The sequence below is a fragment of the Helianthus annuus genome, chromosome 8 (assembly GCF_002127325.2).
Source record: "Helianthus annuus cultivar XRQ/B chromosome 8, HanXRQr2.0-SUNRISE, whole genome shotgun sequence".
Classification (NCBI taxonomy): Eukaryota; Viridiplantae; Streptophyta; class Magnoliopsida; order Asterales; family Asteraceae; genus Helianthus; species Helianthus annuus.
The window spans coordinates 5,741,412-5,759,958 of record NC_035440.2 but is presented as its reverse complement, the minus strand read 5'-3'; the positions used below and the strand labels follow the sequence as shown (position 1 = coordinate 5,759,958).

General features: G+C 36.3%; 1 protein-coding gene, 1 long non-coding RNA gene and 3 other non-coding genes across 5 annotated transcripts; 4 read left to right on the top strand and 1 right to left on the bottom strand.

The window, feature by feature from the left end:
- The first annotated feature begins 7,883 nt into the window (after window positions 1–7,883).
- Window positions 7,884–8,044, top strand: LOC118481438. The gene has a single exon (XR_004865647.1). It is a non-coding gene; the product is annotated as a U1 spliceosomal RNA (small nuclear RNA).
- Window positions 8,045–9,272: 1,228 nt separating this feature from the next.
- On the top strand, window positions 9,273–9,344 carry TRNAD-GUC. The gene has a single exon. It is a non-coding gene; the product is annotated as a tRNA-Asp (tRNA).
- Window positions 9,345–10,685: 1,341 nt separating this feature from the next.
- On the top strand, window positions 10,686–10,846 carry LOC118481626. The gene has a single exon (XR_004865834.1). It is a non-coding gene; the product is annotated as a U1 spliceosomal RNA (small nuclear RNA).
- Window positions 10,847–12,148: 1,302 nt separating this feature from the next.
- Window positions 12,149–13,695, bottom strand: LOC110871880. The gene has a single exon (XM_022120630.2). The coding sequence runs from the start codon at window positions 13,481–13,483 to the stop codon at window positions 12,413–12,415; it is 1,071 nt and encodes a 356-aa protein (XP_021976322.1). The 5' UTR covers window positions 13,484–13,695; the 3' UTR covers window positions 12,149–12,412.
- Window positions 13,696–14,675: 980 nt separating this feature from the next.
- On the top strand, window positions 14,676–17,104 carry LOC118481155. Its single transcript, XR_004864597.1, has 3 exons — window positions 14,676–15,087; window positions 15,865–15,922; window positions 16,749–17,104. It is a non-coding gene; the product is annotated as an uncharacterized LOC118481155 (long non-coding RNA).
- Window positions 17,105–18,547: the final 1,443 nt, after the last annotated feature.

Genomic DNA, 18,547 nt, shown 5'->3' with positions numbered 1-18,547 from the left:
CGTTCATGAACAAAATATATAATACACCAACACTTATTAGATATTTAATTTGTTGGAATTTTGAAGTATTTAAATAAATATAAAAACTAAAAACACTAATGAAGTATCCAACACAAACGAACACGTTACCGAATGAACGAACACGACCTCTGTTCATGTTTGTTCATTTAACTAAACGAATGAAATTTCTTGTTCGTGTTCGTTTGCTTAGTAAACCAACGAACACAAACAAACTTCCCAACGAATGGTTCACAAACTGTTCGCTGTTCGCTGAACGTTTGGTTCGTTTGCAGCCCTACATACTAGTAGGTTTCACTATGAGTGGGATTGATGTTTGTTTATTTGTTTAATTTAAAGACACCATACAAATTAATAACAATATGGTTGGGCACATTTGATACCGCCAAGGAGGCTGCGCTAGAGCTTATGACGAAGCTGTACTTTGCTTCATCGACCAAACACTCGAACCAGTTTTTGGCCATGTATAATGTATTCCATCTAGCAGATCTCTGGCTCATCTTTGTCAAAGACAACTTGCAACAAAAAATGTGATGATCTTGATAATGGTGCTTATAATTCATCAAGGGCAACTTCACATTCTTTCCAAAATCATTAAGTTCAAGAATCAACCCAAGTTCAAAATTTTAACTTTCACCAAATCTTTGACATCTTGGGTGCTTACAAAACTGTAACATCTCGTATAAATGTATCGAATCATAATGCGACACGTATCCAAACTCTCCGTTCAGTTCCGATTTGTGAAAGAGAGGGACCAAATATGTAAAAAAGGGGATAAGAATAAAGCCCAAGGACTAAAATGGCAAAAATGTTAAAAATTCCATCTCTGGAGGTCCCTTATGAACGGTAAGGTATACCCCTTACGGACCGTAAGGGGTTCAAACCAGTAAGGCGGTGAAAAACACCACTTGCTGACCGTTAGCCTCCTCTTACGGTCCGTAAGAGGTGCGCTGACAACAGAATGTTGCTGGCAGCCTAGCCTGCTCTGTTTCCACTCATCTCGCGATCTTTGCCACTTATCACCTCAATTCAACACCTGGAAGGACACTAAGCATTCCCTAGACACCTCAGCTCACACTTGGCATGATCTAAGAGCTTGTGGTTTGCTATAAATAGCCTTACTTGTTGAACATTTTCACTCTCACCTTCAATTTCACTATAAATTTGTTCTTTGGAGCTTCTCTCGAGTTTAGGAGCAGCCCTCAATCCTTCTTAGGAGTTCTCAAGTCTAGTAAGTCATTCTCCCTTGTTCAATTTGATTATTTTAGCTAGTATTCAACTGAAAGTCAGACAGTTTGACTTTTGGTTTGACTTTCAGTTCTCACCACTGTGGTCAAGTCAAAGTTCGAATCGAACTTTCCCACGTGATCGTAATAATGTTGGTATGATTCCACTGCGATCATACCTTCCGACAATCACGATTAATAGGCGAAATGATGAGTCAAACATGTTATATTTAAAAAGTCAAAACTAATAAATATGCATTTTATGCTAACTGGACTTTAAGCTATCAAAACCAAATGTTTTGACATCATATCAATGTGTATGGACTAATGCAACATATTTGGACATGTTCAACTCATCATACCCAGTTTAGACCTCAATCCTATACCGAAAGTCAAACAATTTGACTTTTGCTTTGACTTTCGATTCTGACCCGTTTGGTCTACTTTGAAACTCAATCAAGGCATGTTTTGTGACCATGATATTATAGGAAGTAACCCTATGAGGTTACACCTTATGGTCGTACCATTTAAAGGGTAAATCGACAAGTCCATTATATATATTTTTAAAAATATCAAAAACGCCCTTCTGGCGTAGAAATGGTTTTAAAACCAACGAGGCATATAATTTGACCTCGACTGATTATATAACATTTGGAAATATGTTTTGACATCACGGACTTGTCCTAGACCCATTCGACCATTCAATGCCGCGTTTACGCAAATGACTAGTTTAATATATAATATATATAAAATATGTAAACTAGTCGAGTTGAGTTTAAACCTTTCAAAATCATTCAAAATCAGAATGTTTTGTTAAATAACCCATATCCAACGAGGCTTCGCACTCGGAAGGGTATATTCGAACTTAGAAGGGTATAAACCACATTCTAACCGGTGAACGCTTAATCTAGCGAAACCGAACAATATTCTAAGTAGCGAGTCAAGTAACATAACTTACAAAAAGACTCTTGAACATTCTAACGGATATTTATATTTGTTTCATTCTGGACTATAGAGCATTCCAGATAATCACGCCTGGGATATACAACTTGAAATACGACTTTGCTTCAAAGAACTTATTTAAAGATAATATTTGCTAAGCAAAGGTAAATACTCTTAGCCTGGTTTTATTTGAAAACTTGGGATACGACATTAACCCCTTGGAGCAGTTATTATATAAATGGGCAAATGCTTTGATAAATATAAGAATCCGGTCTGTATTTCTTGAATAACATTAAACACCGGGGGTAATGGTACCGTGTTCGGGTGTCACACCACACCCCAACCGATGGCGGAAACATCGGAGTGAGACGAAAACAAGATTGCAAGAGACTTCATAATACTATTTGTGACAATATTTAATAAACTCAAAATTTCATTTCATTGCTAAATTCAAGTACATCATTTTGAAGCAAATACAACAACATAATCAAAGAAACAAAATACAACATAAGTACAAAAGTTTAAAGGTGCGTTTCTAGTCTTCCTACTATATTTCATTCATCATCATCGTCATCAATTTCCTGCAATACGTATTAAAGTACATGTCAACACAAAAGTATTGGCGAGCATACAAGTTTGATTACTAGCATAAGTATAAATATTTAAACGAATCCACATGGTAAAATTGTTATCTTAAAACTAACATAAGATACTAGCATGCAACTATAAATGCTAACCCAAAGATTCCTGCTAGCATAGTCTCATCGTAGCAATGATAAGACTGTTTTGTTTAACTTAACATGACCTCAAGAATACGGGCGGTGCATTAATCCTATAGCGCTATACATGTTAAGGGAGCCTCGTACGAAGTTAATGACTAGTATAAAGCATAATAAATTCTAGCATATATGAGTTCAAGTATAACGTATTAAACATGCATGTGGGATTGTTTGTTTGTGATTTAAGCATAAAGTATGTGATTGCTTGAGTTTAATAGCATATACGTATTGCACCCAAAAGTGTTAAAAGTAAAAAGGGAGTCATGTATACTCACTGTTTTGCAAAGCATTCCTAGCAATTGAGAGTTTGACGAGCGTTTGAGTTGGAACACCGAAGTTACCCTACAAGGGTAAACGGAGGTGTGTGAGTATTCGGATTAGGTGAAAGATTCGGATTTGGAGTTTAAGTACATATAAAAAGTATGTACACGAAAATATATCTTGTCCTAAACACTCGTTTTGACACTAGGATTTTATGTGATTTCATGGGTCCAAACTTGCCCATTAGAATTATAAACGAGGAATTTAGAACAAAGATAATACAACCTATATTGGTGACATTTAACCATAACCCGTTTAACATCAAGAATTCGGTTAAGTATATTATATTTTATATATAATATATTATAGGTCCATCATGTATTCTCATGTAGTGTCATAGAAGTCAAGCATGGAGGTATGTATGCCTCTTTATATGATTCACCAAAGCACAAGGTTTACCAACATAGTTGGTGAACCCGGTTGGTCATGAACAATAAGAATATAAACTATTCTACTAAAGTACAAAGTAGCCAAATAAGAACAACCCGGGCGTGTCATACCCAACATGGCAAATGTTGGAGGCGAGGCAAGGCGAGGTTAACTTACTTTAGGACTAGGAAACTACTTAGTTGAATCATGATAAAACATCAAGTGAGGTGGTGGAATGAGTTTGTATAACCAAGGCTTCCATGTTTCACACCTTTACCAAAACATAAGTCTCACCATATTGAAGATGGTGAGCTTGGATGGTTTCATCACTTGTAGTTCCTCTAAAACCTTTGTCAAAATAAAAAGTTTAGAGGGTGTTTGCACCTCTAAGAGCATTCATATCCAATCCATCAAATTATACACACATTCCACTAAAAAACAACTCCTATATCAATATATTTCCACTAAAAACAAATACTTTTTCTCTCTCCTTTCAATTAAATAATATTATCATTACATTTTTCTCTAACTTTCACTCATAACCACTTTCAAAATATATTAAAAAATTATAACGGGTGAACAGTGTCCCCCCAAATATACAGATGAACAGTAACATTTTCTCTCTCCTCTACTCACAACCACTTTTTATACCATTTATAATATAAAAACCCCTTCTCACATAATTTGATGGTTAGGATGTGAATGCTCTAAAGTCATAAGAATCAACCTTAAACAAGACCCACAACCATGGATGGGTTTAGGAACATGTAGGCACAAGATTCATTTAAGAAAGTTTAAGTTTTATAAAAGTTTACAATATAATCTTCCAAAACAAAAAAGTTTGGACCTAAAAAAGGCGATGTTCCACCTTAGTTTACCATGATAAACTTGTGGAAACACTCCTAGAGGTGTTCCCAGCTTTGTAGTGGAAGAAAAGGTGAAGAAAAGACGAAGAAAAATGAGATAAAGCTCATTTTTGCACTTAGAGGATTCTGCCTCAAACTTGGATTTCTAGCAGATTATGGAGTGATTTGAGAATGTTTGAGGGTTTGGAAAAGTGCAAATAAGGTGTGGGAAGCTTGGATATATAGTGGTTGGTTAGGGTTAGTGTTTTAATGGAGTTATAAGGTGATTGGGTGAGTTTGGAGGTGGAAAGGATGAACAACCCGTATGCAACAAACTACCATCTGCAGATTGGGACCCGTGGCCTCACACGACCAGAAAGGAGGGAGGAGGTCGCGCAACGCGACACCTCTCTTGGCCATCCAAGTTTCGTTTGTTGCACATTGGCCCCTGAACTTTGATTTGTTTGTCATTTTATGTTATAACTTAGTATTTAGCATGTTTTCAAGTATGTAAAATGCATGTAAGTATAATTCGAGTAACGTGAATGTATGTATGAGTAATTGCATGTATAACAAGTGTCGATTTGGAAGTAAACACGTATTTAACAATTGATTGTATGAATTGCATGTATGTGTAAAGTATGAATTTCATTATGATCAAAGTCTCGGTTTACAAAGTTGGAAATGAAATACGAATACAATATGATTACAAGTTTCCAAAAATAGAATTACGATTACATCATTCTAATTAAGGAAAGTACAAAAAAGCGGAGCGTTACACCGGGCGTCCCGACTCATCAACTAGGAATGGCCATATAAAATACGCGCAGGGTAGTAGGCATACTCCCAGAAGACGTTGTATTAAAGGTGGTGTGTACCATCATCACATACCGGCATAGATTTCTGGTACCCAACTGTATTGACAAGCATTGAAAATTGGTGACAAGAAATCTATCCAAAAAGAATACTAAATAATTAACCCGCGGGTTATCATAATATGCATCAAATGATTTATGAAATGTTTTTTTAAAATGAGTCGGTTAATTGTTTTACCAATGAAAGCTGACGTATTTTCAAAATATTAAACCGCAGGTAACAAACCCTTATATAGGGTGGAATGGCTTGGTCAAAAGAAAAGCTTAGGAATTTGCAATGCCTTCGCTTAAAGGCCTATGATGTCCTTAAGCTCGCTTTATTTTCGATCTTACTTGCGGGACATTGTATCAAACACTTATAAGTTTTATTCAATAAATTTGAACATTTATATTATTATTTTGTTATCCTATCTTTCGATACGTATTTGTGAAACTGTTATCAATCTTCACACATAAACCCACCAACCGGGCCCACCGGAAATCGGGTGTGACAAAAACTAATAAAATTCAAAGCATGAACAATGGTTGAATTTTCATCAAGAAAACAATAAGAAGATGAATCGTTTTCTTCTTCGAGTAGTAGTAGTAAGTTAGGAGATGAATCGTTTTCTTCTTCGAGTAGTAGCAGTAACTGGAGTGCGCGGTTGTTTAGCGGTGAACTAGATGACAGGATTGCAAGATTGAAGATGCCATCCTCTTCAAGATCAACATCTAGTTATAGAAAATGAAATGGGTACTCATTTTTTTGCAATTTTTTTATTTGTTAGGATTGGATCAGGGTTTTGTGAACTAGTTGGGTGGAAATTAGAAACAAGATATATGTGGATGGAAGGAAGAAATGACTAAATTGGGAAAAGATAATGTTCATATAAACAAGATTGCAGGCTATTTCTCAAGTTATTAGCCATATATTTGGTCAAATTGATGTGTCAAAGCTTTGAAATGGATTATTATTTGTTCAAATCTTGAAAAGATAACTTGTATTAATGAATATATCATAAGGACATGAACCAAAATACAATTGAATGTTTATAGAAATTTCAACTTTGCCTCCAAAAAGAGCTTGAAGGCTTATAAATAATTTCGCCTTCAAATACACGTGTTATAATTACACAATTTAGGAAACAAAGTAGGACGTTTGGTTTGTGGAATATATTTGAAGGAACTGGACTTGGAATTGGTAGGTTATGAATTTGTGAAGAGGAGAAAGATAAAAACGTTTGTGAATTTAGTTTTGTTCGGTTAATGGAAGTCGAGAACACAACTAAGGTGAAGAGGAGACAAAAAAAAATGGTTACGAATTTAGTTTTGTTCGATTAATGGAAGTCGAGAAACAACTAGGGGACAAAAAGTTGATGAAGAGGAAACACGGTTACGAATTTAGTATGTTAAAGACCACTTACTAAGAAAAAGGATTGCATTTCATTCTAAACAAAGCAAACACGTGTTTGAACGAAATTAGTTTTAATTCGGTGAACCAAACGGGACCTAAGATCAAGTTTGCAATTTGATTATGTGACATTGTTTATGCTAATATTGTTGTTTAGTTGGGTTTCTTTGGATTGTGGCAGCTGTTATTTGTTTCTGTTAGATGACGGAGTATTGTAAGAATTTCAGATTTCTAAAATAAGAAGAGTATGGTTGTTATGTAAATAAATAATCTAAATCAAATCAGTCATCAAGTCGTTGTAGTATAGTGGTAAGTATTCCCGCCTGTCACGCGGGTGACCCGGGTTCGATCCCCGGCAGCGGCGTTAAGATTTTTTAATACTCAAACCTCATTTAATCAGTTCAAAGCTTAATAAATCATCTTTCGTTTATATTATCTTATGAACTCATCATATCTGCAAGATTTACGAGTATAATGCATTTTATATTATTTTATGAACTCATATCTGCAAGAACTATGAGTATAAATTATAACGCATATCATTTTCTCATAAACAAGCTGCTGAGTGATGACACCGGCGAGTAAAACAAGTATAGTGGACACTGGACAGTCCATTATTACAGTGCAAGGAAACGATTCGCCTTCAGATCGTTCTAATAATCACATAAGACTTTGAGGAATCGAATGTTATTCGTAAGTCCATTTACGAGTGTAAACAACAGTTGCTTTTGATATCGACATCAATGTGATGTACATAGGGAAATACATTGTTGTTGAATTGGCTGTTTCTGAGAATTTTCGGCACTAATGTTTGTAAAAAGGTCATAAGGAAAGACCAGAAGATTTTGCAACTAAAACCTTTGATGATAGAACAGCTGAAATAGGACAAATCTGCAGTGCCATAAATCAACTAAGCCTATACCTTAAAATCCTCACTGTTTCTCTCAAATATGTGAGAAAGATTAGATGCCCCAATTTCCATGAATCCGCTACGTTTATACCTTAATAGATGAAAACAATAATGTTCTGTTATATTAGTCCGTTGTCCCACATCGGCTTGAAGAAAGATAAGGTGACTAGGGGTCTAATATAAATAAAGACAGAAGATACAGGATTACTCACTTACCTGGACGGGGTCAATGGGCGATCAAGAAGGTCCATGGCCTAGGTTGGTGACCTCCATTGCACTCAGGAGGGGTGCCCGCCTAAGGTCGGCCCAAGTGGTCGAGCCTACGTCATAATTTGTGGCAGTGGGGGCTTGCGTTCGCGCAGCCCCTGCACAATTTTAAGTACAAAGTTTCTCTTTGAAACCCCAATTAATTAATAATTAATAAAACATTAGTAAGTAATAATTTCAATCAGCGAAAAATCAGTCATGGTAGGATAATAAGAGTATGTATTTATCTTATGAAAAATCAGCCATAATTTGTGGCAGTGGGGACTTGTGAATGTCCACATGCTATTTTTAGCATTGGCGTATAAACTAGCTATCAATATGTTACATACGTGAATATTTGAATCCTTATGGAACGATATATGAATTTGTCACATAAAAAAATTCCTTTTGTAATGCCACCTAAGTCTAAACACTCGCTAGGCCATTGGCTTAATCATACTTTTCTCCGGTGTGGTGCGGTAAGTTATTAAGGCTAGCAATATCTGGGACAATGTTTATTAAAAGAGTTTGATATCTGATTTCTAAAACCTTGTATTTAATTTAAATGGTTAAATGTTTTACCCATAAATGGATGTATTTATGATATCTGATTTCTAAAATAGCGACACGAAATGTTACAAATTACACAAAAAAACAAATCGTATGTTTTCACAGAAATCTTGATCATCAAGCTTCAAATTATACAAAAACTAAACCATATAAACACATAAAACTCCATAGAAAGAGCATACAAACCTTGATCATCAAGCTTCAACAACACAAGGAACATTCTCATCAAGCAACCCATAAATTCCCAATTCACCGTGTACACGACATCACCCAGCCACAACCCATAACAAACAAAACATAACACATGAAGACCGTCCGATACCACCCATACCAACATCCCTGCAAAACATCCAAAATACAAAATACAATATCAAAGAAACTAATCTCATCCCCTTCACTAGATCCGAGCTCCTCCTCAAAGCCGCAATCCTATCTTTTGATTTGACAACAATTACCATAAAAGCCAGCGATCAGTTCAGGTGAAAATATGTTACAATCACGATGAAAATCGCTTCTTTTTTTGTATAATTTTATTAACTCCAAATCTGCAATAACTATGAGTATAATTACATATCACTTTTCATACAACTATGAGTATAATTTTATATCCTTTTCATATCACAACAATCATGAAACAACATATCTAACTCTATTTCCAAACAACATACCCTTAGATCCTCACTGTTTCTCTCTAGATTCCCAATGCACGGGTTGACTGAAATACGTTATCTGATCCAGTAATGAACACTTGATGTGTAACTAAGTCAAAAAGAACACACAAGTCGTTGTAGTATAGTGGTAAGTATTCCCGCCTGTCACGCGGGTGACCCGGGTTCGATCCCCGGCAACGGCGTGTTTTTTTTGTTTTTTTTTTTTTTGCAAAAAAAGGCATAACGGACAGTTCACTTTCTTATAAGTTACATGAATCATCTTTCTTTCTATGACTACATTTTCATACCACAACAAGCATATCTAAGCTTTAGAATGCTTCAAATCTTCATCCGCCTTCAAAAACGAGTTTATAAAGTTTTGTTTTTTGAAAAAAAGGCATAACGGACAGTTCACTTTCTTATAAGTTACATGAATCATCTTTCTTTCTATGAAAAGCTTCAAATCTTCATCCGCCTCCATTTGCGAGCTCGCAGCTTGGCTCGACACATGTGTGGGCTTCATCCACTTCTCAACCCATTTAACACTTTGGGGGCCAATAAGGAGAATCCCTTATAAACCACTCAAAGTTCACTCCCTCCACCAATGTGGGATGGAGGAAACATACCAACTTGTATGTTATCCCCTACATTTTCCAACATATACTTGTAGGTTAAGGAAGTTATTTTCAAAGATATAAAATAAACAACACAAAAGAGCTAAGTATTAGATTTCATTACTTTGATAGTTAATTTCAAAGAGGTTTTTATAGGAGCTAATTCTCTATCCTCTACAACACACAGGAAATCTTTGCCTCATCCCACCTTCTTCAGACCATACCAGCAGGTTTTGGTATGAGTGGGAATAATGGGATTGATGTTTGTTTACTTTAAGGACGGCATACAACAAATAAGAGTATGGTTGACCAAACACTCGAACCAGTTTTTAAAAATCTATGAATTCGGTATCCTGTTGATGTACTCCTCACATAACTATACAACAACTTACTACTTTTTTGTGTTATTGAACATATGCAGCCGCAGGTGAAACAGCTAAAGCCTCTAAAACCAATTGTTACTCCATATTAGAGCCGTTGTTCTCCAAACTGTAGGACTTCTAACTGCAGAAACAAAAACCACACTCATCATGAAATCGATAAGCACCATGAAGCTATACATTATCACCAAACTCGGTCCTTCCCATCTTCTTGAAGTCCGTCTTCATAACTCAAAGTTGGATCATATGGCACGCACCGAATGACAAGGCACACTCCTTCTTGTGGGTTAAACAAAGGGCGAGATTGTCATGTTTAAATTGGACCAGTTTCTCTCAAGAGTTCTAAAGCACCAATGGATTGGAATATCAAATAGGTGAGAGAAAGATTAGATGCCCCAATTTCCATGAATCCGCTACGTTCTTAATAAGTTTATTCAAATAAGATTGAAAAAAATGTTCTGTTTAATTAGTCCATTATCCCACATCGGCTTGAATAGAAAGAGAATGTGAGGAGGCGTGTATTAAATAGGGAGGGAACGCACAGGAATACTCACTTACCTGGACGAGGTCAATAGGCGATCAAAAAGGTCCATGGCCTAGGTTGGTGACCTTCATTGCACTTTGGAGGGGTGCCCGCCTAAGGTCGGCCCAAGTGGTCGAGCCTACGTCATAATTTGTGGCAGCTGGGGCCTGCGTTCGCGCGGTCCCTGCACAATTCTTTAGTTTTATATTCTATTTCTCTCAGCTACTCTTATGTTAATAACCAAATTCGTTATCAAGCATCTAAACCCTCGTGGTCTTTTTCTTGATATCATCTTTAAAGTTTCAATCAGTATGATTCAGTATTTAATAGACATAGAAGTTCTGATTAGATCAAACAGCCAGGTTGGTTTAGTCTAAATGGCTTAGGGTCAACATAGAGTCGGGTTCTTGTCATGAACTAGACGGATTCATGGGTGACCCATTCCGGTATGTTTTTAGATATGTTTTATGTAGTAACTCATACTATCTTGGTATTTTATCTCAAATATTCAAAGTTTGAAAATAAATTGGCGTAGTAAAGAATAAATACTTAAAAACTAAAAACAATATGCAACTTTAGAAAATTAACGTTAATATGCAAAAAAAATAAAAATTACGCGCAAACTACGCGCTTGAAACAGCTAGTCTTTTTTTAATATACAAAATTTGACGATAGAGCGGAAAGACTGATGATTGTTTTCATCTTAATTTCCCAAAACGAAACAGGAACTTGAGTTTGGCTTATCTGGTTGTCTATACTTAAGCCTGTATGTGAACAATATTCAGCATTTTATTAGAGGAGTAAATTACTTTTTGAGTCCTTTTGTTTTAGTCGTTTTAACCACTTGAGCCCAAAATCAAAATGTTTAACACCCCGAGTCCCTAGACGCTTTTTTTATAACTATTTGAATCCTTTTTAGTCCAAAGTTTAACCTTTTGAGTTCAATTTTTTTAACAAAATTGGACTCAAACCATTATAAAATGAACAAAATTGGAGTCAAAACGTTATAAAATAAATGGCTAGGGACTCAGGACGTTAAACTTTTTGATTTTGGACTCAAGTGGTTAAAACCACTAAAACACAGGGACTCGAAAAGTAATTTGCTCTTATTAGAGTTTGTACTTATAGGTTGCAAGTAATATTGAGCCTTGATTACTTGGATATACCTGCAAGTTAAGGGTGTTTATTCCACAGATATAAAAAATAACACAATTCACAATTAAGAAAATACAAATTTTACACAAACGTTATATTTAATTAATAATTCAAACAAAAATAATAAAAACGTCGTTGTAGTATAGTGGTAAGTATTCCCGCCTGTCACGCGGGTGACCCGGGTTCGATCCCCGGCAGCGGCGTTTAATTCTTTTTAATACTCAAACAACAATTCAAAGAACACACCATACAGAAGAATTCACATTCTATAACTCCAAAATTGTATAAATCATTTTTCTTTCTATTGATTATGAACTCAAATCTGCAACAGGTTGTACACAAAGTTCAAAACAACTATGACTATAAATAATTTCATATCATTTTTCATGCAACACCAATCAAGAAATTAACAACATATCGAACTCTCCTTCGAAACAAAAAAAAAACATAACGAAAACTCCCAAAACGGATCGAAGCGACCAAGCTTTTGAATGCTGCACGTCTTCATCCGCCGCCAAAAATGAGTTTATAAATCTACGAATCCGATATCCTGTTGATGTACTCCTCACATAATCATACAATTTCACTACTTTATTCTGTTATTGAACTTCTGAAGCTGCTGCAGGTGTAACCGCTAAAGCCTCTAAAACCGACTGACACTCAATATTAGACGCGTTTTCCAAACTGTAAGACTTGCAACTGAAGAAAAAAACCGCACTCATCATGAAATCGATAAGCACCACGAAGCTATACATTATCACCAAAAGCGGACCTTCCCATATTCTCGAAGACCCGTCTCCATAACTCAACGTTTTCACACGGTGCTCAAACAATCCCTCGATAAACGCCATACCGATCGTCGAACCAAGAAAGATCATCAAACCCACTTGCGTCTGACCCCGGATCAAAACACTAGATCTCAACAACGCCTCTGATCCCGACACGTCTTCCAACACCGAAATCACTATACTAAGATCACAAATAATAACCGCATTCGCGAAAAACACCGAGAAAAGCAACCCGGTTACCACCGCAGTGTACGCGATCAAATCCGGGGAGAACCCGATAACCGAAAGCACGCTGCTGACACCCGCGAGTAAAACAAGAAACAAAGTGAGACACCCGATTATCACCGTACACATTAACAAGTACGTTTTAACAATCCGCCTCCAGATCTTTCGCATAATCACATAGAACTTCGACGAATCGAACGTTTTACGCGAATAAGTACAATCGACAGTGTAGACAACAGCAGCTTTTGAAATCAACAACAATGTGACATACAAAGGGAAACACATTACAGTCGAAACCGCAGTTTCCGAGAATTTACGGACCGAATGCTCTACAAAACTTCCTAAAGGAAGCCCAGATGATTTCGCAACTAATAACATTCTAACAGCAAGTCTTTTAACAACAGATTCATCAACTAAAACATTGGATAATAAAACAGCTGAAACAGGGCAGATTAAAACAGCCCCAATTGCCATGAATCCACTGAGATTATACCTCAAGATTCTGATTGTTTCTCGTAGGATTTCCAATGCACTGGAGGATTGGAACACGTGATCGGATCGGGTCACGTGGGTGGGTTCAAACGGGTGGGGATCTAGGGTTTCGTTGTGTATAGTGATTGTGTTGAGTCTAGGGCTTGGCCCTTTTGGGGATTCCATAATTGAGCCAAAATGGGAGTTAATTGGAGGATGAATTTGACATGTGAAGGTTGAAATTGAGGTAATTGAATCTGGGTGTGTGAAATTGGGAATTGGGGAAATGGGAGAATTAGGGTTTGTGTGATTTGATTGAATGAGATTTGATAGAGAGAGATGGGTGTAGATTGGTGACGAAGGGAAGGAGATGCGTGTCGGTGTTTTGACTTTTGACTTTTGTGTGATTGTGATGCCTAGGTTTTATTTTATTTATTTAATTTTTTTTAACGATTTTTTTTGAACGGCGGAACTTCTATATAAAAATATAGAAACCGAACTAGTGAGTAACTGGAACCTGAAGTTACAAAATTACATCCCGAATGTTAAAATCACATCATCTAGACCAAACTATATTACAATGGCTTACGTACCAGTAGGGCTGTTCAAATCGCTCGCCGCTCGACGCTCGTTCGGAAATTGCTCGGAAAATGCTCGTTTGATTTGACGCTCGGTTGTAAACGAGCCGCTCTGCTCGGTTCGGTTTGTAAACGAGCCAAGCATGAGCAAAGGTCCGCTCGGCTCGGTTCGGCTCGAATTATTATTTTAATTAGTATATATATACATATACATATACACATACATCTATAAACATGTATATACACAAATATAAATTATACATATATATACACGCATACACCTATATATACACACACTTACACATACATATATACTTAAATATAAATTAAATTTATAGTTTTATATGTACCAATCTATTAGATTTTGGTCAACTATATACAAATTTACAACTATATCTATACGTACTAGCTCAACCACGCCAATAAAAAATTAAAATCAAAACTAAAAGTTAAACCCTAAACCGATAAACGACAGTCTGTTCATCGCCTAAGTCGATCGTCTCCTGCCCTCAATGTAATTGTTCGTGCAATATGATCATCGCCTCGTGTAATATACATAACTTTGTTAATGGCAATAACTATAATTGATAAAAATCTTTATGTTTTTTTTTTAATTATTATTATGTTTATGCATGTTTTGATTCTTTGGTTCTCTTGTACGTAAATGAAAACAAGAAAAGAGAAGGAAAGTATGTCATACATATAATAATATATATATAGCATATTTCAAATCCATATTTCAAATTTGCGGCTTCTTATCTCCATGGTTTTCCTTTCTTTTTTAAATTTTAAAACATTATCATCATTCAAACTAAACTGCCGAAAGTTTTGGGATACGATTCTGGGATCAACGTTCCTTATAAACCTTTCTCGTAATCATTTATGAATTCCGTTTACGCTTATCCCGTTATCACCACCGATCACCACTTACCATCCACCGTGAACCACCGTGATCACCTTGTTCGTCGAAGCTTTCCGTCGTGCCACCGGTTGCGTCACGACCAGCTATTCAGGAGCAGCCGCATCCAATGTCGTGATAACCACCACACCTCCGTTCGATCGTCCGCACCACCACACAACCTTACCGCCAAGAGCCGTTCGCCACCGCACCATCGTTCGAAGTTATTTTGTTTGTTCCGTTCGACGCCGCGGTTGCCATATTCATCTGTTGTCTCCAGATTTTCGGTTTGACACAGCCACCGCACCGTTCAGGTACCTTAATCGAAGCCTCTTCGGATTCAAATTAGATATACAAATTTTTGGGTTTCTTTCGTTTCTCCCGACGACTAAAATAAGAACTGAATTAGCTATACGTTGGGTTAAAAACTTGCATGTTCAGCCTGAGTTCTTATGCTTGTCCGCTATTGTTCGATTTAAGCCACTCAATCACTAGTTATATAATTAGTTTCTTTGCATCTACATGACATATATGTTATTTAAATAATATAATTATGTTTACTTATAATGACATATGCTATATATTATGGGTTTGAAAAATGAGCTTTGGGTTGTTCGCTGATTGCTCCACGTAAGTTACATAGCATATGTGAAAGTTCAGTAATAGTTGAGAAATTAGTAACTAAGCTTTTCAAATGGTTATAATAACTTTTTATAATTTGTTAACAGCTAAATTTTCACTTACTATGGAAATTGAATATTTTCTTAAATTATATATTTTTCAATTCTACATTTATATTATAGGAACTTGGTGGTAAAATGGTTGGAATTTAAAATAGTTAATTATAGTGTAAGTAGGAATTGTTAAACATATATAAGTGTTCAGTTATTTTTTTGGTTGGTAAGAAGTTGATCATAAATCACGTGCGTGGAAGCATTTAAAAAAAAGGCTCTGGTAAAATAAATAGTGTTTTATTCATAGTTAGGCTCCAGGTGTGATTAGTAAAATTCGGATCTTGGTCGTCGGAAATTTCTTAATAAACAAATCAAGTAATGTTTATAAAACTGATTTGGGCTATAACGGGATTATAGGTTCTTGATTTTTCAAGGTCGACTTGATTAAGTGGTTTTGCTTTGCTTGCTAATTAAGGTACGGATTCCGTTTTCTTTTCATCATAGTATACTTTTATTTTTCGTTACTCGTTGGTACGGGTTCCTGTCTTTGTCATCATAATATTTTATTCATATCCGTTACTTTGTAGTACGGATGTTTTCGTTAGATGTTTCGTTTCGTATTGTTATATGATTGGTATTTATTGTAGCATGCAACAGACCTTAGATTTTGTGCTCGTTATTGCATGTTTCCTTTAGACTTATGTCAACATACTTTTATTTCTAATACGCTTTGTACTCTGTCACCCGAGCAATTATACGTTTAGACTTGTCGTTGGGGCGTCAACGACATGGCACTCATCGTGACGGTGCGTAACTAAAGTTCACGGTGTTTCTAGTTTGTGCTTGTGTAGCACATGGCCCCTAGAGGCGAATAAATCGATCTTAGCTCTGACTCCTGACTCCTGTTGAGATGGAATAATGTGTGTGCGCCTATACGCACCATCTCGGCGCATGGACTATAGCCATGCATGCCTCTGTTTAGGCTCGTGGGTGCTTCTATATTACGTGACTTGTTTTATTGTTATATGTTGTCACGTATGTCTTGTCTCTGTTATGATATGTTTGATATGATTATATACATCTGATTATGTTCAGTATCTGTTATCTGTTCAGTATAAGTTTTGGGATTCAAGTTATAAAAGTATTTGTTTCAGTGCCATCTTTTGTATTAGTTAGTGTCAGTACCGATCCGTTTTGCTTCCGTATGCTTGCCTTGCTTTTACTGTTGATTTCTCCGTTACTGAGCAACTTTTTGGCTCAGCCGTAGTTTCTTTCTTGTGTTTGTCTTATGTGTTTGACAGGTAATTTGGGGAAACATGGGGAATAAGTGAAGAGTGTTCTGAAGATAAAGATATTTTTTTTTATTTCGGTGATGTAATGAAAATGTAATTAGGATCTTTGTTTTCAACGTTATGGATAGGTTTTAGTTTTGATATCTGTATGGTGACATGCCAGCCCGTTCTGGGTTGGGGTGTTACACCTCGTCAGCCACAACATTGTTATTCATAAAAAAAATATTATGCCATGAAATGTGCATGTTTTTAAATACATAAAAACTTGTGACCCAACATTGTCACTATCTCTCTCATCAAATTTAAATTGGGCGACATGGTTGTCCAAATCGCTCGCACTTCGCTCGACGCTCGCTCGGAATTTTTACTGCTCGAAAAATGCTCGCTTGAATTGATGCTCGGTTTTAAATGAGCCGCTCTGCTCGGTTCGGTTTGTAAACGAGCCAAGCACGAGCAAAGGTCCGCTCGGTTTGGCTCGGCTCGGCTCGTGAACAGCCCTACGTACCAGGCGTGCTTCGTCGTACCCTGACTACTCCTCTTTCACTGGCTTATTTGTACCCAGCTACATGATGGCACTCCCCTCGGCGAATCCTCAATCAACAGCAACTCCGTCCTAGCGAATCCATATCACCTGGGTCTCTTTCTCTTAGGTTGGTTTTAGCAGGAAATACAAAGAAAAGTAAGTGGGCAATATTTTGATCTTCTGGTAATCCAAAAGAAGGAGTTCTCTTTGATGGTATTCGTCGTTTTTATAAAGTGAATGTGGTTGTTGGAAAATGTCTTCTCATTTCTCGCCTTCCACATCTCCCAAGCCGTGACCATAAGAACTGCACCCACCATCTTCTTCCGTTCTTTCGACCCGTTTATCTCTTTCACCATAATGAGTAATTGTTGTAAGGTATGGTCTTCGTTTGGAAACGGAATCTTTAGCCAAGTCAAAATCGACCACCAAATAGATTTAGCGATCCAACAATCCCAAAGAATGTGTTCCACCGACTCCTCCCTAAGGCCACATCTCGAGCAAAGCAAGTCATCAAGAATAATCCTGCGAGTCGCCAGATTTTTCTTTGAGGCTATACGGTTGCGGGAGGCTCTCCACACAAAAATGTTAATTTTTGGAGCAAGCCAATTATTCCAAAAATGCCAACATTCCATATTGTTTGGAACATTTGCATCTTGAATTCCAAATAAGTGGACCAGTTCGGATTATTATCGGCAAATAACTGATTTTGGATTATTATTAGCCAGATTGAGAAAGTTGAGATTATTTAAATCCAATTTGCTTTTATTTAATTAAATAAACACTTATTCTCTATGATGTTTATTGGATTTTTATTATTGATTGATTCAACTACCAATTTTAAACACAATTATTTTTCCAAAATTATCATTATTGTGTAGCAATTCAAGGTTGTCAACAAGTTGAACCGAACTCGAACTTGACTCATTTTCGAACTTTCTATCTAAAGTTCAAGCTCAGCTTGTGAGTAGTTTTCAAAATCAATCTCAGCTCCTTATCATTTATAAGCATTTTCTATGTATTTTAGTTAATACATAGTATTTAGCTATTTTTACCACAATTTTATATATAATCATTATTCATGTATAAATATCTATATAATAGGCTCGTTAATTGAAGTTTGGTCTTAGACTCGTTTATTAAACACGCTTATTTTTCGCCTTGAGTCAGGCTCAAGCCTCAAGCTCGTTTAAGTCTCTCTGAAGGAGTTGAGAGATAGTATATTATACTCTTTGACAAGGGGTTAAAAAATCTTTTTTTTTCACTTTTTATTTTCTATAAAAAGGTA

Coding starts and splice junctions, on each gene's coding strand:
- LOC110871880 (XM_022120630.2), bottom strand. CDS start 13,483: ATGGAATCCCCAAAAGGGCCAAGCCCTAGACTCAACACAATCACTATA.